Source organism: Phyllostomus hastatus, unplaced genomic scaffold (genome assembly GCF_019186645.2).
Source record: "Phyllostomus hastatus isolate PE091 unplaced genomic scaffold, TTU_PhHast_1.1 phas_contig_38, whole genome shotgun sequence".
Classification (NCBI taxonomy): domain Eukaryota; kingdom Metazoa; phylum Chordata; class Mammalia; order Chiroptera; family Phyllostomidae; genus Phyllostomus; species Phyllostomus hastatus.
Window position 1 is genome coordinate 7779893 of NW_025333869.1, and position 22361 is coordinate 7802253.

Genomic DNA, 22361 nt, shown 5'->3' on the forward strand with positions numbered 1-22361 from the left:
ATAGAATAGCAACTGTTAATCAGTAAGTGGGCATAAATGCTTTACAAATGTATTTCAACCTATTTTTTTCTTGTAGTTGACAATTAAACAATATCTATAACTCAAGCCTCATTCTACCATGGACAGGGCGGGATTTTTAGTACATTTTCATTTTTTCCTCACTCTAGGTTTTCTTAAACTAAACTGGAATTATAATAAAACTTAAAAATATATCCAATTTTATATTTTAGATCATTTCTTAACAGTTTCATTAGTATTGAAAAGTGTTTTAATGTTAATTATTTTAATAATTTAAGAATTGGTATGTATATTACATGTAATTTTCCCTTAATTTTTTCTTTTGTAGTAAATTAAGAAGCAGTGATGCCTAATATTTAGTTAATACTAACTGGAGTTTGTTGCTTTTCTGTGCTTCAATCCTGACAAGAACCACTTGTCAGTTCTATGACCTGATACATTATTTACTATCTCTGAGCCACAGTTTCCTCATCTGTAAAATAAATGTTAAAAAGGACCTCTGTCCTCTTTCAAAGTTGCCTTCACACTATGTCCTGAGCTTTCCAGTCTGGAAGTTCTGTTGTCTGTAGGCAGCCCTGTGCTGACTGGGTGTAGCAATCTGTACCTATCCCATCCTTGCTGCTTTATTTTCTGACCTGGCCTATCTGAAGGTGGAGTTTGTTTTCCTCTAGAGCATGGCTACTAGTTTGGATCAATGCAGAATTCCAGAGTCACTGCTTTCCCCTAGAATTATGGAGAAGATTTTCCTTTTTTTTTTCCTGAAATTTTTAATATTACAGAAAAGGTGTTCAACACAGGTAGTCTTTCCTCTAAAGGGAATCTTTTTTGTTCTGATGAGAAGCTACAGTATTTTCTCTTGTTTTTCTTTATTTTTGGAATTCAGACATTTAATAAATATCTGCCTAGATCTATGTCTTTTTTCAATGTTTCTACCTGATACTCTAGTATGTTTTGCTCTATAGACCTAGCCTCTATTTAGAATTTTTTCTACCATTTTTAAAATTATTTATTTTATATTCTTTCTACTCTGTCCTTCTGGAATTCATGTTATCAATCATTAGAGTGCCTGGATTTGTTTTTCTTATCTCCTTGGCTTTTCTCATATTTTCTTCTTTTGTTTTAAAATAAATCACTTTTTATTTGCCTTGTAAGTTTAACAAAGATTGACACAAAGTATGTTTTAGAAAAATAAAAATTGAGTGTTTGTTTATTATAACTTTTGGGGGTCTTCTTTTGAGTTATCCCCCAATAGTGGATATGTAGTATTTACTTCTTACAGATGAGTGAAACATGCAATAAACTTCCATTGCTGATAATGTACAATTACAATTGTATGTACTGTGTTTGTATACATAGTTATTAAGTGCTTTAGATTGCATCATGATTGGAAGATTGTCATTTTAAGAGCCATGCCTATTTAATTTATCTTATCTAAAACTGGCTTTATCATTTCATCCTCAATTTAGGAGAAACTAATTCAAGATATTGTTCATTGTCATGGAATTTTAATCACTTCTTACTCCTACATCCGATTGATGCAAGATGATATTAGTAGGCATGACTGGCACTACGTGATCTTGGATGAAGGACACAAAATTCGAAATCCAAATGCTGCTATCACTCTCGCTTGCAAACAGGTATGAACTCTTATAACACAGGAGATTTCCAGGTGAATAATAGTACTTAATTGAGAATAAACTCCCTGATTTTAGTAACACACTTATTTAATCTTTCCTTGTGCCTTTGCATAAGGAATTTGAAATAGACATTTTGCCTTAATGCACAAATTTTTTTATTTTTGCTCTTAATTATGTTTTGTAAAAAATTCTAATTGTTCACATTACTTAATGTCTCTTGTAGGGATAAGTTATTAGAATATAACCAAAGCCAACTCAAGTCCATAGTATTCAGCATGAACAATAAGAAAAAATTATTCCCTTATGTAATTGAAGAATTAAAATCTCATAAAATGTCTTCTGTGTTTTGGAGAAGACCAAAATGATGTGTAATATATTAAATAATAAGATTGGGTGGGGGTGTTTGGGGTAGGGTTGGTGATTATCTGTTAACAGTTGAATTTAATAAAAAATATTTTCTTTCCCAAAATAGTTCCGCACCCCTCATCGCATCATCTTGTCTGGCTCACCAATGCAAAATAACCTCCGAGAGCTGTGGTCACTCTTTGACTTTATCTTCCCAGGAAAGTTAGGCACATTACCTGTATTTATGGAACAGTTCTCCGTCCCCATCACCATGGGGGGATATTCAAATGCCTCCCCAGTACAGGTAACACTTTTAGTATTTTAACATTATACTTTGTAGCCAAATTGTTCAGAATATAAGGGAAATGGCCAAGCTTATAAATTGGTATCTGATAGAAATTACAAAATTATTTTTGCTTGATAGCTTATATTTTTCCATATGAGTTTTTAAAAATCTTAAAATACTCTAGAGCAGTCAGAAATTATGAAACAGAAGTGAATCAGTTCTGGACAACATATAATTTAGTGCAGATTGAGGTAGTACATCTTATAAAGTAGTATAAAGTTTTAGAGAAGGGGAAACCAGCGAGAATTGTTTAAGGAAGACTTAATGAGTGAGACAAGTTCCCCTTACCTTGATTCTGGGAAAACAGGCTCAGAAGAACAAGGGCAATAGGTTAAAACAACAGGCACATTATAAGGCCATAGGCAGTGAAGAGACATACTTGATTGGACTGGAGATGCTGTGAGGAAGTATCAGCAAAGCTGTGTGTTCTGGAAATGGGAGCCTTGAAAATGAAGCAGAGGTTCTCAGGCAGGGACAGCCACTGAGGTTGTCTGAGCAGGACACTGGAAAGGGCAGTTCCTCAGTTACTCAGACTGCAAGTAGTTATGGAAGGGAGGCTGGCATTGAGGGATCTGCAGGAATCATTGAGGTGAGATGATGAAGACCTGGACCTGGGTGGTGGGTCCTGACAAAGAAGGTGGAGACCAAGGGCCCTAGATGGCAGTTTTTTAGGGAGAAAGAACAAAATGTAAAGGCCGATAAGATAAAGGAAAAGGTCAGGGGTAAGCTTGCTGCAGCTGACCCCTGAGATTTTAGGCCTGGGCGACTGGTAGAATGGAGTTGCTACAGGCAGGAATACCAGGACATGAAGCTGACCTAAGGGCAGTCCTCACCTTGGTGAGAGCCAGGGTTTCTGTGCAGCTCTCAGGTGGGACCTGCACTGGCCAGGTCATGACTGAGCCACAGAGAAAACCTTTCACCAAAGAAAACATTCACATGTTTTGAAATACTTAATTAGAAAAAGAATTTTAGACTTTTAAAATTAGAAGATTATCAACAACAGTCTTAATACTTTTATATTTGAATGATTTTTAATGAACTTTTAAAGAAAGGGCTGTCTTTCTCCGGTGAATCCCTATTATTCTTCATTTATAGTGTTCTTTTTGAAACTTTTTATTTTGAAATAATTTCAAGTTTAACAGAAAGTTGCAAGAATCATAAAAAACTTCTATATACTTTTCACCCACATTCACCACTTGTTAGCATTTTGCTTATGTTTTGCTGCATTTGCCTGATCTTTCCTTCCCTCCCTCTCCCCACCTTTCTATACATGCACACAAATTTATTTGGTTTTTTTTTTTTACTGAATCATCTGAGAGCAAGTTATAGAAGATGGCCCTTTCCTCCAAATCCTTCAGTGTGTATATCTTGAGAGCAAGGACATTATCTTATTGAATCACAGCATAAACATTAGAATCAAGAGGAAATTTAACATTGCTATAATTTTGTTATCTAAAGTATATGTCTATGCCTCTTTAGTCTCCTTTAATCTGGGACAGTTTCTCTAATTTTCCTTATGCCTTTTGATCACCTTGATAATTTTGAAGACCACAGGCCTGTTATTTTATAGAATGGGCCTCACTTTGGGGTTGTCTTCCATTCTTTGTGATGAGATTCAGGTTATGCTTTTTTGGCAAGAATATCACAGAAGTGACATGTCTTTCTCAGTGCTTCCTATCTGGAGGCACATGCTGTTGGTTTATCCTTTTGTTGGTTGTATTAATTGGCAGTGATCTGATTACTTGGATGAGGTGGGGTTTGCCAGATTTCTAAACTCTTTTGAAGTTACCACTTCTCCTTTGGGATTAATAAATCATTAGTGTGGAAGCACTTAGAAACCATGTAATATTGTCTGTTTCTTCCTTGAAGTTCTTGTTTCAGAAGTTTGTGCACTTACCTGTTTTTTTTTTCTTGTTAGATTATAAGGTCCTTGGGAGCAGAGGTGTTGTTTTTATTTGCCCCTTTCTGTTTAAGTTCATGGCTGTCATGCATTATTGAATCCCAAGAAGACAGTCTGTCAGCAGGTATTTATTGTGTCAGTCTGGGGCTAAAATGATGGGAGATGGCTGGCAACCAGAACCTCCCTTTAAATAATATTCCCAGTTTACTATGGGTGTGTGGGGGAAAGTGGGAAACATGAACAAGTGGTAAGGTCTGTGATCAGAGGAGAAAGCCACTTATCAGAGCTTGTGGAAGTTAAAAAAGGCTTCCTGGAGATGCAGTGACTGTGCTAGGACCTAAAAGGTTGGGGAGGGAGAACGGGAAGCATAGGGTACTGGTTCTTACATTTGTATGTTAGACTTGTGCAGAAGATTTTAGAACTGAAAAGAACCTGGGAAGTCATCTAGCTGAACCTTCTTTCACTCTCAAGGTTATTGAGACTCAGCACTTAGATCTGGAAGAAGCAAAGTTGGGGAGTAATTATCACTCTGCCTTGTCAGAAAGAGGAAGGAAGTATGGACATGCCCAGCTAGGTATCTATTTTCCACAGCACTGGGGAGTTGGGAGTAATAGAGAAATGCAGTTGGATCTCCCCTCCCCATATGTTTTTTTTACAGAGGAAAAGACACCAGAGGCAGATGAGAATTAAATACAGAGTCGACTTCATTGCTTGAAGCACAGGATTCCCTAAGAGTTGAACTGGACAATGTGGCTTGACATGAAGACTAAAATAGGGTTTCTTAGTCATTCCTGCTCTCCCATCCCCACCCCAGTCTAGAGCTTAACATCATCCTCTAGGGAGTTTTGTATGAAAAGTAGACCCAGACCTATGCCCAGCTGCTCTGGGCTCTGACCCTTGTAAGCTCATCACAGTGTCCCAGGAGCAAGGGAGCTCTCCAGAGGGGTGGACAGGTGGGAGAAAGAACAGAAGTGAGTGGCCAGGCCATTCAGCAGCTCAGCCCTGGTCTCCCAGCATAACCAACTAGCTCACTAGTCCTGGAGGAGACAGTTTAGTCTCAACCCACTGTAGAGCTTTTCAGGAAGATTTTAAAGAAGTACTTGCTTCTTTGGTGGGACTGTAATGTCTTCTTAAATTCTGAAATTTAATTATCTCTGCATTAACAACCCATAATATGTACCTGATCATCATCTTAAAGGTAATTCTAATTAATGTCTGAATGATACTGAGTTTCTTTATTATTGTCTTCTATTCTAAATAAAACCCATTATTTATGTTTACATACTCATAAACACATCAGGTAAACACACATAAATCAACATACATATATACATACTTGAGGTGTTCTTAGGGTCTTTTAAAATGTTTTCTTTTTTACCATGTTAATTTTGTTACATAAATTTTTCTTTATTATGATCAACCTCTCATTCATTTTGCAGCTTTCTCAAATTTAAACTTTGGTTGGGGTTTTTCTAGTTCCATTAAAGAGTAATTTACTAGGTTGTTAAGCCTATTTAGATTTTTTTCAAATATCAATAACGTATTGAATTCTTTGCTTGCCTTTAAATGAATTGAAGAGAGAGTGGTTTTCTGCTGTGAGTCTTTGTTTTTCTACATACAGTTAGTGCCCATCTCATGTGGCTGTGCTCCATTACAGAACCATAGGCTCTGTTGTAGACTAGAGTGACCTTTTATTTCTGGGATCATGGGGCTTTTCTTGAACTTACTCTCCAAAGTCTCCAGTGGGCAGCAACCTCTGCTGATTATCTGGTTGCTTCCATTGCAGCAGCTTCCCCCATAGTTGGCTTTTGATCTTCAGCTTGCAGGGTACCAGTTCCTTTGTAGCTTTTGGAGAATACAAGATTATAAATGGAGATTTGTTTGAAAGCAGTTTTTTCTCCAGAGAGTTTAACTATGTAGTGATAATTAAAATGAAGTATAGAAGAAGAATAGGATCCAAATTATCAGTTACTCTTTTCATTGTATATTGTGATTAATTTTTTTCATTGATATTATTATGAAAGGTCCCATCTCCTGGAGTATTGGAGGAAAAACTTACATATACTAATTTTTCCAAACCATTTTCTAACCATTTCCAACCAATTTTGTATGATCATTGGTCGTTTCTTTAAATTTTTTTTATATTTATTTATTTTTAGAGAGGGGAAGGAGGGAGGAAGAGAGAGAGAGAAACATCAAATGTGTGGTTGCCTCTCACGTGCCCCCCACAGGGGACCCAGCCAGCAACCCAGGCATGTGCCCTGACTGGAAATTGAACCAGCGACCTTTTGGTTCACAGGCCAACACTCAATCCACTGAGCCACACCAGGCAGGGCTGGTCATTTCCTTTGAAAGTGATTTGTTTAAGCATTGGAATCAATTGAGAGGTAAGAACGAATGCATTTCTTAAACATGCAGTAATTGTTTTCCTTTTGTTTTACTGAAGGTTAAAACTGCTTACAAGTGTGCATGTGTCTTACGAGATACCATAAATCCATACCTCCTGCGGAGAATGAAGTCAGATGTCAAAATGAGTCTTTCTTTGCCAGATAAAAATGAACAGGTCTGTAAATCCAGGACTTACCAAAACATTCCTAAAGCATGGGTGTGGTGGTAGGAGCTTTGGGGCAGGCTAATCTACATTTGCATGTACCAGTATGTGATGTGACAGGTGAGACTGCTGTGGCATCTGCATGTACCAGGCTCTCAGCAGAACTGTCCCTCTAGTCCACAGACTTAGACCTCTCATTAACACATGGATTCCCACAGCTGCTCTCTTTAAACTCTGTTTCCTCAAGTCCCCAATTCATTCATGCTACAAATTGTATTAGATTCCAACAACATGCCTGGGAGTGGAAGTGAACAAAGAAAACACTTGTTCTCGCGGAACTCACATTCATTCTTGAGGCAAGACAGTCATAAATAAATATATCAGATGGAGGGTGGTAGTAAGTGTGAAGAGGGAGATGAGGGCAAGGATATATGGAAACAGATTTTTATAAGAGGAGATCAGAGAATACTTCTTTGATAAACTGTCAGTTGAGCAAAGGCCTAAATAAGGTGAAAGAGGGAGTTACAGGGGATTTTGGAGGAAGAGCATTATAGGTAGATGGAAAGTGGGGGTGTGGCGGTACATTCACAGAGGCCAGAGTATCTGGAGGGCAGGAGCAAGGAGAGGGCTGAAAGGAAGTGGTCAAATTTCTGGCCAGATCACCAGGGCCCACTGGTCATGGTGAAGACTTTAGAGGAAGTTCACAGGAAGTTATTGAGCAAAGGAGTGATATCATGTGACTTAGGTTTTAAAAGGATTATCCTATTAAATTTCATCTTAGTGTTCATCTTAGTGTTCCATCTTAATAGATGACTGCACTGTCTGTTCAGCATCTAAAAGTAAACACATTGTACATTTTGAATGTTGAAACTCTAAATGATATGAGAGATCTGTCATCAAGGCTATTGACATCACTGCCTTTTTCCTCTCTGCCGAAACTAATTTCTAAATTTACCCCTTGCCTTAGCATTCCCCTTATAGTTCTCCCTTCTCTGCCACAGGGTTACTTAGGCCACAACCCTGTGAGCTGTCTTTAATTCTAGATCAACCAGTTGCTGTGGTGTTTTATTTGTTCTTTGTCATTCCCTCACATCTCTGCTTCACATCCTCATAAATTAGTGCAGTTTAGTCTGACTGGTGTAGTTAGTGTGAATGCACTCCATTGTTTGGCACTTCCCACTACATTCAGTATTTCGGTTTTGCTGGATTTATTTTTCCAAGGTTTCCTTTGTACCAATGTACCTTTGATATCCCTCTTCCCACCAAGAATATTGATTTAACTTGTGACAGTTTATTTTTACTGTGGAATCATAGAATACCTCTTATATTCTGTGCAGTAGCCAAGGCAAATCACTTCCTAAGTTTTTTTAATGTTTCACATTTCCTTTTATTTGTATTTGTTCCCTTCACTTGAAGGTTTGCCTTCCCCTCAAGCAAACACACATATAGAGAAGTTTGTTTGAAGACCTCACAAGGCTCTCCACTACAGCCTTTAGTTGACTGGGACTCCCTGAGGTCAGCATTTTGTCTGACTTATCTACAGATTTTGCATGACACCAGAAACAATAATTTGCACACACTAGGTACCAGGTGAATAATTTGTTCAATTAACTTTGTGATTGAGAGGTGAGGCTTTTCTGTTGCCATTTTTAAAGGACTGAAATATTAATTTAAGAAGTTAAGAATTATAAGCACTCAGGTCCATACTTTATAAAGATTACTCAGGTAGCATTTGAAAGCATCAATAAGGAAAGAAAAATGGATGCAAAGGAATGAATTAGTCAGAACCTAGGAAGTCCTTAGAAAAGATGTGGGCCTGAACAAGGGTGGGGCTAGCAGGAGGAAGCTGAAAGTCCTCGTGACTCTCAGGTTTCTCACTGGGATGCTGGGATGGATGTGTTGCAACAGAGGCTTCAGAAGGACAGATTTGGAGAAGACAGCTGATGAGTTTAATTTAGATTACATTTGAAGTGTCCATGGAGTGTCTACTTATAAAAAGATAAAAGGAGTTAAACTCTGAAGAAAGTTCTAGGCTGGGATATAGATGGCCTGTGAGCAGAGAATGTGTTCAAGTTAGAAGCAGCAGTGAGTTTGCCCAAGGAGTCCATGTAGAATGAAGAGTGATAAGCAGCCCAGGGGAGTGGCAGCATTAAGGAGAGGGTAGACAAGGAGTGAGCTGGGAACATGGGAGGCCTGTGTAGAAAGGCAAGAGGTGGGTTAGGGGAAATGGAATCATGAGGCTCAGGGATCTGGTGTGGGGCAACTAGGAAGTTATTAGTGACCTCATTCATAACAGTTTCAGTGGTACTGATGGAAGTGCCTTCTGGGATTGTGCTGGTTCATGAGTGACAAGAAAGAGAGGAAATGGAGATGGTGATTGTACATGATACTTTGAGGGAGTTGTCCTCTCAATTTTTGCAGAGTCTAAGGGGTAGAACTCTGTCCTAAGGAAGATGAGAGGGTTTTCAGATCTGGTGGAAAGGTTGAAGGTTTGCTTTTGATCTCATTCAGGAACCAATTCCTCTGGGAGTAAAGGAAAATAAACTGAGGCAGATGAAGAAGTAGATACATTTTAGAGAGTGAAAACTAGAGAATCAATCCTGATAGCCTCAGTTTCTGATTTTGTTGTTTTGTTTTTTATTGTTTTTAAGTAGAGGTTGAGCCAAAGGTAGGTAGGTGGGTGGGTGAGCAGCTTGGGGAGAGAGAGGAATGTTGTCTCAACCTGTTGGGTGGAAATGCACAGGATTCGTCTGGAGACCAGGAGCTGAGTGCTGCAGGACGCTGCCCAGGGGTGGTGAGGTGTGTTGTGACACACTCTAGTGCCCAGTGCTTAACAGAAAGGAACAGAGAAGCAGAAGGTTGAGGTAATACACATTTGGAAGTTTATAGGGTAGACACTGTGGGTAGTGAAGGGGTGGCTGAAGGAAAATTCCTTGGAAATATGACTAGCCAAGGAATAAAGTCAAGCTATGAGGTGGTGGTGGTGGACTTGAAGAAAGAAAGGAAGGTCGAAAAGCAGAGTCAGAACATGATGGCATAGAATTATCACCACAGTTGGTCTGGGAAGTTAGGTGTACCTGCCAGAGATGAGTCTGGTGACCTTGTGGACTTACACTTAGAACTCAAGGAAAGGGGAGTACAGGTGAAATTAAGTTCCCTGGTTAGGTTTGCTGAAGTGGAGTGTGGGTGAGGGGCATGGGAAGTGAGCTGTCCCGAGCACTTGTTGGCCAGAATGGAGGAAGGTCTGTGCAACTAGTCCTGTATTTTCCTCTGAGCAGGAAACGAATCTTCAGGACTGCCAGGACAGTGGGGTGGGGACTAAGAGGTGGACAGATGACAGAAATGGGGCCTGGTTAAAGGAGGGAACTATACTCATTGTTCAGCTCTGAAATGTGGCTTCATTTTGTTTGTTTTTTTTTTCAAAGAAGATACATTGTTAAAATTGCATACATTGTGCTGTTTTGATAGGAAGTTTTTTTGGTAATTTGATTCTATTAAAAAGGTTTTTGAAATTATAGTTGCTCTGTTTCCCCCCCAACCCCCCATCCTAGGTCCTATTTTGCCGCCTTACAGATGAGCAACATAAAGTCTACCAAAATTTCATTGATTCCAAAGAAGTTTACAGAATTCTCAATGGAGAGACACAGGTCAGTTAAATGACAGAAGCATGATGGAAGCTAGTGAAATTAAGGGAAGCAGGAAAAGAAAGGAAACTAGTACTAGTCAGGGAGAGATTCACTATTATTCTCTTGAAAACATTTCAGTGGAAGCCTTCACTTAATTTGGAACCCTTACAGAAGTAAGAGGCCACATGGTTAAATTTCGCATGCTCCCTTTTTGTCTGTGCTGAAGCACTGTTATACTTGAATCCAACACTGCATAGTCTAGAAATAGAAGAATATCACTAGACAACATGATCTGCAATGGTGAGTCCTTCAGGGACTGCTAATCCTATGCATAATGTAGGGAAGCAGCCTCAGAACTCTGGGGTTAGCAGGTGTAAGGAGGAAGAATTATTGTCACAGATTTTCCTAGCATAACATTTTAGTTACTGGCAATGCTCAGAAATCTGTAGGCAAATGTCTGCTCAATAAATATATATAGTATCCCTGGCTGGTCTGGTTCAGTGGATAGAGGACCAGCCTGTGAATAGAAAGGTTGCAATTCCCTGTCAGGGCACATGTCTGGGTTTCGGGCTGGGTCCCTGCTTGGGGGGCATGGGAGAGGTAGTCAACTGTTTTCTCTCTCACATTGAAGTTTCTCTCCCTTTCTTTCTCTCTCCCTTACCCTCTCTCTGAAAATAAATAAAACCTTTTTTAAAAAGTGCATGTAGTAGGTTTATAATCAGCATTTAAGTCTAAAGTTTTGTGTAAACTATTCAACTTGTGTTTCAGTATCTTAAAATGTGAATTGTGTTTTACTTATTTGACATAAGTAAAACTTTCTTAGTCCTTGATCTGTGCTCATTGGAGGTACAGCTGGGTGGTACAGTATGCTGCCTCATTCACACTTTCCTGTTTATACATAGAGGTAGGTGAAGAGATGAGTGCAGGTGACATGGCTACCTGCGTTCCCTAACATCTACATGCTTTTTCTTACAGATTGTCATTTCAGTTCTTTAACCATCTCTTATAATTTAGTATTTTGTGTTTTATTGGAGGTTTTTAAATTATTCACACTTATTCATTCCTTCTAAATCTCCCCTTATCTACATATGCCTCCAAGTTGTGAAACCATAGGTGGTCTAGGTCAGCACTATCTGGTACATACAGAATGTAAGTCACATGTGTGATTTAACATTTTCTAATAATCGCATTTAAAAAGATAAAGAAAAATGGTGAAATTAATTTTTATAATATATTTTATTTACCTGATATGTCTAAAATACTTTAATATGTACTCAGAATTTTAAAGTAATTATTGAGATATTTTACCCTTTTGTTGTAAATCTTCAAATTTGGGTACAATTGACCCTTAAGCAACTCAGGGGTTGGGGCACTCCACCCCCACTTCATACAGTCACAATTTTCCTTTTAACTTTTGACTCCTCAAAAACTTTGCTATAGTTATCCCTTGGTATCTGAGAGAGATTTGGGCCAGGACCCTCTGCGGATACCAAAATCCAAAGTTGCTCAAGTCCCTTATAAAATAGCATGGAAAAATGCATACACAGAGTTGGCACTCTGTGTGTGCAGATTCCCAGCCTCCGATCAAAAATACTGTTTTCAGTCAACAGTTGGTTGAATACGTGGATGCTAAACCCATGGATACAGAGGGCTGACTATTTATTGAAAAAAAGTCTCACATAAGAAGGCCCTCTTTGTTCAGTTCAAACCTATGTTGTTCAAGGGTCCACTGTATTTTACATTTGTGGCACATCTGAGTTTGGACTAGCCACACTTCATGTGCTTAGTAGCTACATTTGGCTTTTGACTACTGTGTTGGACAGCACAGGTCTAGGGAAAGGAAGCCAAGTTACAGATGACTCTTTTGGTGAATTTTGGCAGTGTTCCTGATTTATTGAGATCTTTTGTACTATAGTTGTTTAATTGTTGTTTATTGGTCAGAACTATCATAGTCTTTGATTATTGGCTTAATTTATGATTCATCTTTTTCTGCTTGAGCTTTTATACTGGTACTCTTGATTTGAGTCACACTCTGGAAGCTGTGCAAGATGTACCCCTGCTAGTCATGGAAAGCAGGTACTTACCCTTGGTCTGTCCTGCTGAATGGACTGTCCACATCTTTCCCATTTGTGTATTTTCTATGCAGATATATTTTCTGATGTAATACTAATGTAAAGGTAAGTTGGACTTCAACTTCTGACTCATATTAAATTATAGAACTTATAGTGAGGTACTTAGGTGTGTAATATTCTTTTTTTAATATTTTAAAATTTTTATTTATTTATTTTTAGACAGAGGGGAAGGGAGGGAGAAAGAGACGGAGAGAAACATCAATGTGTGGTTGCCTCTAGCACGCGCCCCCTACTCGGGACCTGGCCTGCAACCCAGGCATGTGCCCTGACTGGGAATCCAACCGGTGACCCTTTGGTTCACTGCCCATGCTCAATCCACTGAGCTATACCAGCCAGGGTAGGTGTGTAATACTTAAATGTGTTTGATAAGTCACATGATTGATTTCTCCAAAACTTAGATGGGTATAACATTTTTTATTTACATTTAAAAGATAAGTCAGTTTTATATATAAAGTTTTTCTAATGTTGTGAGCTGCATATCTCTTTTTCTAGTGAGGGAAAATAAATTATCATTAATTGAATATGACCCCTATAGACATGTGTGGCCCAATAGAATTGTTTTGTTTCAAGAGAACTTGCAGAAAAGAACATGAGTGAAGGTTGATTTCCTCCAACTCCGAATATGCTCTGATTAGGGAGGAAGTTAAGAAGCTAGTGTAGAATTCCTTCTTAACCTGTGTTATATATCAAACAGCCTTCTTCCCTTCTTTCCTGAGTGAACATGAGTTTACACAGAATAATCTTAGGTGCACATAATTCTTTTATACTATAGATTTTCTCTGGACTTACAGCCCTAAGAAAAATATGCAACCACCCTGATCTCTTTTCTGGAGGCCCCAAGAATCACAGAGGTATTTCAGATGATGAACTGGAGGAAGATCAGTTTGGATACTGGAAACGTTCTGGGAAAATGATAGTTGTTGAATCTTTGTTGAAGATATGGCACAAGCAGGATCAACGAGTATTGCTATTTTCTCAGTCAAGACAGGTGAGCATGCATGTCTCATACAGGAAACAATATGGGAAAGAATCTAAAATAATGATTCCAAAAGCAAATCTACCTGCTGATACTGGGGTTGCAGCCTGCAGATCTCTTTAGGAGCTTAGATCTTTCTCTAGTTTTGGTACCCAGAAGCTGGCTTTTTAGAAAGACTTAACCTGTGATTCTGGGGTTCTGGTGAGTTTGGATTTGAACTCAAATAAATACCCAGCTATTTACAAAACTTGTATGAATTAGCAGCAGGGAAATACCAAAAATACTCCTGTAGCAATTATATTTATCCACCTCAAAGCAAGAAACCCTCTTAAGACTATTGGGAAGGTGTGACTGTTTACACAAATGTAGAGAAGCACTCACTGTGGGTGTGTATTTGATTTTTAAACTCTTATTTCCCATCCTGTCTCCCAAACAGATGTTGGACTTACTTGAAGTATTCCTTAGAGCCCAAAAGTATTCCTATCTCAAAATGGATGGTACTACTACAATAGCTTCAAGACAACCCCTGATTACAAGATTCAATGAGGTAATGAGTGAAAGTAACAGTAAAGTCTGATAGTGCTACTGTATGCAGAGGGACAGGAAGTGCTTCCACACCCAACCTAAGCAGTGCTTATGTCTGGACTGGGCAGCAAGTGGAGAGGGACGTTTTGCTCTTAACTTTATGCATTTGTGGATTATTGATGTGTATGTATTTTTAATTGAAAACCCAACTTTTACATGTTATTGGTATTGAGATTAAAAGTAGGAGTCATGAGATGGCATCTTGACTGACTAGAGGTCTTTAGAACATAACTTATTCCTTATGTCAGGAATATTTTCCACGTGTACAGTATGTAAAGGCAGAGGCAAAGAGTTCTAACTGCTTTTAAATGTGCATACTAAGTGTTGTATGTTTTACCTCTAGGATACATCCATATTTGTGTTTCTTCTGACTACTCGGGTGGGTGGCCTAGGAGTCAACCTGACGGGGGCAAACAGAGTCATTATCTATGATCCCGACTGGAACCCAAGCACAGACACACAGGTCTGTTTATTTTTTAAAAGGAGTGTATTGGTGACATATAATTGATCCTTGAACAACATGGGTTTGAACTGCATGGGTCCACTTTTATGTAGATTTGTTTTCAATAAATACAGTAAATGTATTTTGTCTTCTTTGTGATTTCTTAGTAATATTTTCTTTTCTCTAGCTTACTTTTTTGTAAGAATACAGTGTATAATGCATATACAAAATAAGTGTTCCTCAACTGTTCATGTTATGAATAATCTTCCTGTTAACAGTAGGCTCTTAGTAGTGAAGTTTTTGGGGAGTAGAAGTTACATGCGGGGTTTTGGCCATCCGAGAGTTAGCTTGTTGTTCGAGGGTCAGCTGCAGTTTATTGGCACTTGGGAGGATCCTTCATGCTCCTCTTAGCTTCAGCTTTACATCTGGGTTGTTGGTTAGTAATGAGCACAATGATGATTTTCTCCAGTATCACAGACAGGAAGAGTTCCAGCAGTTTGTTCACAGCATCCATTTCTAGATCTGAGGTAAAAAGAGTATGTGACATTACACTCATTGTTTTTTAGTAGAGACGTTAGTCTTTTTTTGTCACATGCCTGTTTATCTTCCTTAATAGGCCTTAGGTGTATTTAGCCTCATTAGACAGTTCTAACTTTGGGAGTGGAAGGAAGCAACCAGTTATCTCTCTCTCTCTCTCTTTTCAATAGTACTTGCAGTGGGAAGGACCCTTGTTAAGATGTGTTTCTCTGTCGTAGGCCCGGGAGCGAGCGTGGAGGATTGGCCAGAAGAAGCAGGTGACGGTGTATAGGCTTCTGACTGCTGGCACCATTGAAGAAAAGATTTACCACCGGTCAGTCTGCCTACCCCTTGATTGACATCGGCCCTCCTGGCTGCAGTGTGTGCAGGGTACACTGCCGGGGTTACGAGGAGGGTTTTTTATTTTTTAAGCATTGTTTTTAAGTCTTTCCATCTTGGAACAGCAGTTGCAGTAGCTTGAGGAATAATGTGATTTTTTAAAATTCTTGTTTTTATATTTTTTCTTACTAAATTAAATGGCTGATTATGAGTTTTTTAAAAATGTTTTGAACATGGTCATTTTCTATCTTATTAAATTTCAAGGAGTGCTTATGTTTAAACTTCATATTATTTGAGGGAAATGTTTTTTCTACTTAGTATATTTTGCCATATTTGTTCAGAACAACTTTAAGAAGTGACAAAATTAAAATGCTAACATACTGGTATTTACACATAGTAGGTAGGTAGGGGTATCTGTTAGCCTTGGCTACAATGCCCACAGAGAAAGGTTGACCAGGACACCTGTCTTTTCCTCCATCTTTCTCTCTGTAAAGAGTAGGGGATTTAAGCAAGAATAACTTCAACAGTAGGTTGGAGATGTTGCAAATTTCTCCCCTTCCTCTGCTGAAGACCTTATTTAGCCACATCCTGCTCATAGAGGGAGGCCCCTTCTTTCCACGCTGTTCTGGTCCACTCCTGGGGTGGCCCATGTTCTTCAGGGCCTGGTATGAAAGTGCTTAAGGCAAGCTGAGTCCTGATGGGGAGAGCTTCCTCTGAGAGAGATGCCTTAGCCAAAAGAATAAGCAACCAGAAGGAGGAGCGGGCAGGGCTACCTCATGGAGCTATCTGGGCAAGAGTGACAAGGGTCTGGTACTCTAGCATAGAGTGTGGATCAGCAGGTGGAAGCTAGTGAGATAGCTCCAAGTGAAAACTTTGCAAAGCCTAGGTAAGAGTTTCCTGAGCCCCATCATAGGAAGGTTCTGCCTAGGGCAGGGCAGGGAACCCTTGGTTTAGGGATCTGGAGGCTGACTCTTTGTGGCTTAGAGTCATTTGAATGTATATGACAAGGTGTTTCTTAAAATGTGATGAATCTTGGAAGTTGCAAAAACCCATTGGGTATGAATAATAATAAGGTATCATCTCTTAGATTCAGTGAAATATGGGAGACCACCTGATGTTTTATGTACTTCCTGAATTGTAGTTTTCTAAGGCTACAAGTTCTGGAGATTATTTAGACATCTGCATAGCTGCAGCTATCATGTCTGTCTTACATTGTTTTATAATTAGAATTTTGAGATAGAGCTAAACACTGTTTCATACTAGTTTAATTTTTATCTTTTAGACAAATCTTCAAGCAGTTCTTGACAAATAGAGTGCTAAAGGATCCAAAGCAACGGCGATTTTTCAAGTCCAATGATCTTTATGAGCTGTTTAGTCTAACTAGTCCTGATGCATCCCAGAGCACTGAAACAAGTGCTATTTTTGCAGGTATTACATAAAGTCATTTAACTTAAAGGGATAAATTACATAAGAATTATGTAATGTAACATTAGTGTGTTTTTTCCTTTTGTAGGAACTGGTTCAGATGTTCAGACACCCAAATGCCATTTAAAAAGAAAACTTCAACTGGCCTTTGGAACAGAGCATAACATTCCAATGTGCAAAAAGTTCTCTGAGTCTAACACATTTGCAAATGATGGCACATCATCTGAAGAGAAATCTATAGCTATTAGATCTAATGGAAAAGCAGTAGCTTCTAATCAAGATGATCCTTTGAGAGATGCCCCTCAAACATCTAGGAATCTAACCAGCAGGAATAGACTTAGAGAAGAGACAGATACAGTGTCTCAGCTGGAGGACTCATCAGTGTTAGATGGAAATGGGGAGTGTTCAAATTCTCCAAGAATCAGTAAAATGGACAGAACGTCTGGTGAGGAAAGCATCAATGAAAAACAAGGCCTTTCTGATAAAACAGAAAGCTGCCGGGTTCAAACAGAACCTCTTTGGGAGAATGAACAAATGGAAAATAATTTTTATAAGCACAAGTCAAAAACAAAACATAGTGTGGCAGAAGAAGAGACCCAAGAGAAACTTCTGAGAACGAAGCAAAAGCCTAAGAACTCTAGGTGTTGCAGAGATGCCAAGTTTGAAGGAACACGAATTTCACACCTAGTGAAGAAAAGGCAGTACCAGAAGCAAGACAATGAAAATGAGAGTGAGAATAAGGAACAGAGCAATGATGATTATGTTTTAGAAAAGCTTTTAAAAAAATCAGGTAATCATTTTGTTGGATTTGCCACAGATACCTTAGGAACAGAACATGAATAGGTCATTTCTTGTAGTAGCAGCCTTTACTGACAGTGCAGAGAGGGCTCTCTGCTGGAAGTATTTTTTCTTCTAAAATTAAAATTTGAAATGTGTTGACATTTTTAAAAATCATATTCACCTCTCTTTTTTTTAAAAGACCCAGAGAATTTGAAACTTTGGAGAACAATAGAACTTCTAACCATTTATGGGAGGGGTACAATATAATATGCAAATAAATGGATTTGTGCTATCTAAACATTTAGAAAATTTCTCTACCTGCTATATTTATCTGATTTTCCAACCACAGGAGATTAAAGTAACATCATGGGGAAAGAGACCAGGGATATGTCCAGAGACAGGCACTCTGGAAGCAGGAAAGCTGATAGCTAATACTATTAATGGCAAAAAATTGGGAAAGCAGACTCAATAATTGTTCAGGACCCTGGAGGACAGGTAGTCGTGCAGTGAATCACCCCTGGGAGTGTCATCTCATTCAGACCTAGGCAGTCATTGTGTTCATTGTGATGTGAACTTGGATTTTCCGAAGATCACTGTTTATGTTCTCTGTTCAAGAAGGCAGGTTTATGTATGGCATTTCAGAAAGAAGCCATCTGGGCCTGATGCTGTCTTGTAACTTGTTAACTCTCTTTTTTCTACAGTTACTGGTCTGTTTTCTTAGGAAATTATCTGTTTTGTCTGGTTTTCAAGTTCATTTGCATAGAGATATAGAAAATACTATTGTAATTTTTTTTTAATTTGCTTCTGTTTCAAGATAATTTCCCCCTTATCATTTCTAATTTTGTATATTCCCTCTGTTTTTTTCTTTGATCAAATTAAGCTAGTGGTTTGTCTTTTTTTTCCCCCCCAGTAAACCAGGATTTTGATTTCTTAATTAGATCCATGGTTGTTCTCTACCTTATTTTCACTTTTATCTTCATTACTTTCTTTCTTGTGCTTTTGTTTTTGTTGTGTTTTGGTGATTTTTTGGCTTAATTTTTATAAAACTGTTTGACTTGAAATTTAGTTCTTTTATTCTTTCATTTTTATTGATGTGAGTATTTCTATGCATTCTCCACTGATAACTGCATTAAATTCTTTTGTTATGTAGTGTTTTCATGGTCATTAAATTTTAGGAATTCTATAATTCTGGTTTATATTTTTTCCTTAAATAAAGAATTTATTAATAGGAGGTTTCAAATTTTTCATATAGGCAGGAAGAGGTTATGTTGAAGTTGTGATCAAAGAATTATGCTATGATTATTGTAAATCAGGGAGAGTACTAGCCTGTCCCTCATAGGATGGTGATGAAGAGAAATTGCAATAGCATTTGTAAAGTTCCTGGGTCTCAGTAAAAAGCAGCTAAAATATTCATTATTTTCCTCTACCCACAACATGCTAGACTATACAGAGAAAAAAACTGATTGTTTACATACTGAAATAACATATTCCCTATTTCCTTTGTTCTTGCTAGTTGGTGTGCACAGTGTCATGAAACATGATGCTATCATGGATGGAGCCAGTCCAGATTATGTGCTGGTGGAGGCAGAGGCCAATCGTGTGGCCCAGGATGCTCTGAAAGCACTGAGACTCTCTCGTCAGCGGTGTCTGGGAGCAGTGTCTGGTGTGCCCACCTGGACCGGCCACAGGGGGTTTTCTGGTGCACCAGTGGGAATAAAGTAAGAGATTACTTTCCTACCATGCAGGCTTGGAATAAAGTCAGAACTGGTATGGATACTTGTCCTATTTATATGCAGTAGTGGAAAATCTGTCAAGGAGAGATTAGATCAGCCAATTTGCGTGACGTGGGGAAACACACTTGTAATCTTACCTTCTTCCTTGCTTGCATCCCCTGCTTTTCCAAAGCCAGTTTTTTAGGGAAAGGAGAAATGATCTGTTTTGTTTAAGAGATGATGTTGAAAATAATAAGATTCAGAATCACGATATACCTTTATAAGATGATTAGCTAGTTTTCAACAATTAGTAATTAGTAATTGCTATCCTATTCAGTCTACTCTTTTGGAAGGATTTTCCTACCTAGGATTGAGGGTAGTTTTCATCATATGTCAAACAAGGGTCTTGAGTGGTTCTTACTCCAGATAGAGTAGTTACTTCCCAGGAGAATAAAGCAGAGGAATCAGTTTATGACTACGAAAGAAGAATCATGCAAATGAAAATTTTTCCAGGAAGAGTTTTGTTGTCGAAAGGACATTTCATCTCTTAAGCCACAAAGATAAACATTTTATGTACTGTGATTCTTTTCCATTTAGGAGTAGATTTGGTCAGAAAAGGAATTCCAGCTTCTCGGTGCAGCATCTTTCTTCAGCCTCTTCAAAGGAGAAGTGCCAGGTAATACAATAGCCTGTCTGCTTCTCATGTGAGACTTACTTGATTGATTTGGCATGAAAATTGAATCCAATTATGATGTGAAAAAAATTGCTGGCATAATGACATCTGATATTTTTGCTCAGTGCTCTGAATTATGAAACATTTTTATTTGAATGTAAAAGGGCCAGCTAACTTCCTAAAAGAAAAAGTCTTTAACCCAAGATATACAGCAGAATCTCTTTTGCCCTTAGAAAGTTAATATGGCGGGGCAGGGAGGAGAAAGTTAATACAGGGATAGGTGACATGTGAGTCATTGCCCATACAGTCTGCCCCACCCAGAGGTTCAGTACTAGTTCCAAAGACCACTGCCCTCTAGAATAAAGGTCTAGAAGACTGCCTTGAATGTTTGTGATTCACTAGCTGCCAGAGCGTGTGCCCATCTCTCCCTGACTGCCCTGAGAGTAACTACTAGGCCAGAGTCAACACTCTCTTTGGTCTTTGCTGGTTAAGGGTTATGTTACTGATAAAATTTGAAAACTCCCAGGTTCAGACTCCTATTTTAGATTAATATGAACACAGAGAACCTTCACAAAGGAACAGAGAACCTTTGTTTTTTTAAGGAAATACATATGAGGTATAAAGTAGTAAAGAATAAAATGATTTAAAAGTGAAGAAAAAGAAGTATACCTGTGATATTGTTCCTTACCCTACAGTGCCAACCTAGATCAGGGTAAATTTGGAAGGAAGAACAAGAAAAGCCCATAGAACTTATTCCTCCTAAAGGCAATTTCCTAGAAGCCACCTCTGGAAACCTGTTCCCCAGCCACTTGTCTCTCCCTCCATCATCATCATCTAGAATGGTGACCAAGTGAATAGTGTAGTTTTGGAGGGGATTTTTGTTTGTTTTTTAAGGAAATGTTCTTTGGTAGTGGATGGATTTAAGTGCTTGACTCTGCTTTCCCTCTGTGGTAGATACTGTTTCATTCTTTCCCCATAACTTTTCCATCCTAGCCTGGGCACATGTGTTATTTAAAGCCCCTCAGAACCTTTGGGGAAATTACTGGGGCCATAAATTAGATGTTAAATGTATCAATGCAGTGGTCCTCTTTCTTCAGGACAGCAGCATGAAAAAGGATGGAAAAGATGATATTTCTGAGCATGTTAGTGGAAAAGTGGAAGATGCAGAGTCCTCATCCGGGACCCTCACTTCGTCTTCACTGCTGGCTAAAATGAGAGCTAGAAACCACCTGATTTTGCCAGAGCGGCTAGAAAGTGAAAATGTGCACCTTCAAGAGACTTCTGTTCCATTGCCCTCCACCACAGAATATGATGACCTGCTGGTGGAAATGAGGAACTTCATTGCTTTTCAGGCCCGTGTGGATGGCCAGGCCAGTACCCAGGAGATACTGCAGGAGTTTGAATCTAAGTTATCAGTTTCACAGTCTTGTGTCTTTCGAGAACTATTGAGAAACCTCTGCACTTTTCATAGAACTTCTGGTGGCAAAGGAATTTGGAAACTCAAGGCAGAGTACTGCTGATTAATATTAATTTATAAACTTTTAATTGACTTTTCTAATGGAAATTTTCAATTATAATCAGTAGTCATCATGTTTGTCAACAGAGGTTGGCTGCATTTTATGTTTACTTTGAGTGATAGCTAGCTCATAATTAAAATTTTAAGAGAGAAGAAATTCTTTGAAACAATACTTGGGTTAATTTTTTTGGTTCTATGCATTATGTTATAAAATCAGGGGCCTGTCTGCCTGGGTGGCTAAGTTGTTTGGAGTATCATACCAGACACCAAAAGGTTGCCGGTTTGATTCCCAGTCAGAGCACATACTTAGGTTGCGTGTTCGATCCCCGGTCCGGACACATATGGGAGGCAACTGATTGATGTTATCTTTGAATCATTTTAATTGCCTCTAAACAATCTTTCTTTTAAGATGCTGTTAAATTGGCAGGTATTTTTGTTAGTAAAGCATGAAATAGCTTGGCAATAAATAAGACATGTTTATAGAAAGTTGTAGTGTACTCAGTCTTATATTGACTGTAATTTAGGAAAATGAAGTTGGTTAGCTTAAAAAACAAAAACAAAAAATTAGCAGAACCAAAAGTATGTACAGATAATGCAACCAATACACATGCACACAAACATCACTCTAGACCACAGCCAGGTCCACCGTCGTTGCTGCAAATTTTGTAACTACGTTACTACAAAATTGGTAACTACGTTACTATGTAGTGACCACCATTTCAGCCCTTCCTGCTTTCCATAATGGAAGGTAACTGAATGTTTTTACTGTAATCATTGTTTGCATTCCTCATGATGGTGACTGCTTTATGTCAGGCAACACTGTTCTCCTTAATGTCATTTTG

At 38.5% G+C, this 22361-nt stretch overlaps 1 protein-coding gene across 4 annotated transcripts in view; it reads left to right on the forward strand.

Moving 5' to 3' along the window:
• Positions 1-22005, forward strand: part of ERCC6 (ERCC excision repair 6, chromatin remodeling factor) — an 80767-nt gene extending 58762 nt beyond the window's left edge. For 3 of the 4 annotated variants that reach the window (XM_045841972.1, XM_045841974.1, XM_045841975.1), the window contains 13 exons: positions 1485-1655; positions 2128-2304; positions 6693-6809; positions 10349-10444; positions 13328-13543; positions 13968-14078; positions 14460-14579; positions 15314-15408; positions 16696-16841; positions 16927-17628; positions 19132-19336; positions 19928-20006; positions 21101-22005. In XM_045841972.1, the coding sequence (XP_045697928.1) occupies positions 1485-1655; positions 2128-2304; positions 6693-6809; positions 10349-10444; positions 13328-13543; positions 13968-14078; positions 14460-14579; positions 15314-15408; positions 16696-16841; positions 16927-17628; positions 19132-19336; positions 19928-20006; positions 21101-21523 (2658 nt within the window). In that variant the 3' untranslated portion in view covers positions 21524-22005. The remainder of the gene's footprint in view (positions 1-1484; positions 1656-2127; positions 2305-6692; positions 6810-10348; positions 10445-13327; positions 13544-13967; positions 14079-14459; positions 14580-15313; positions 15409-16695; positions 16842-16926; positions 17629-19131; positions 19337-19927; positions 20007-21100) is intronic. The other variant, XM_045841973.1, reaches the window with a different exon arrangement.
• The last annotated feature ends 356 nt before the right edge of the window (positions 22006-22361 follow it).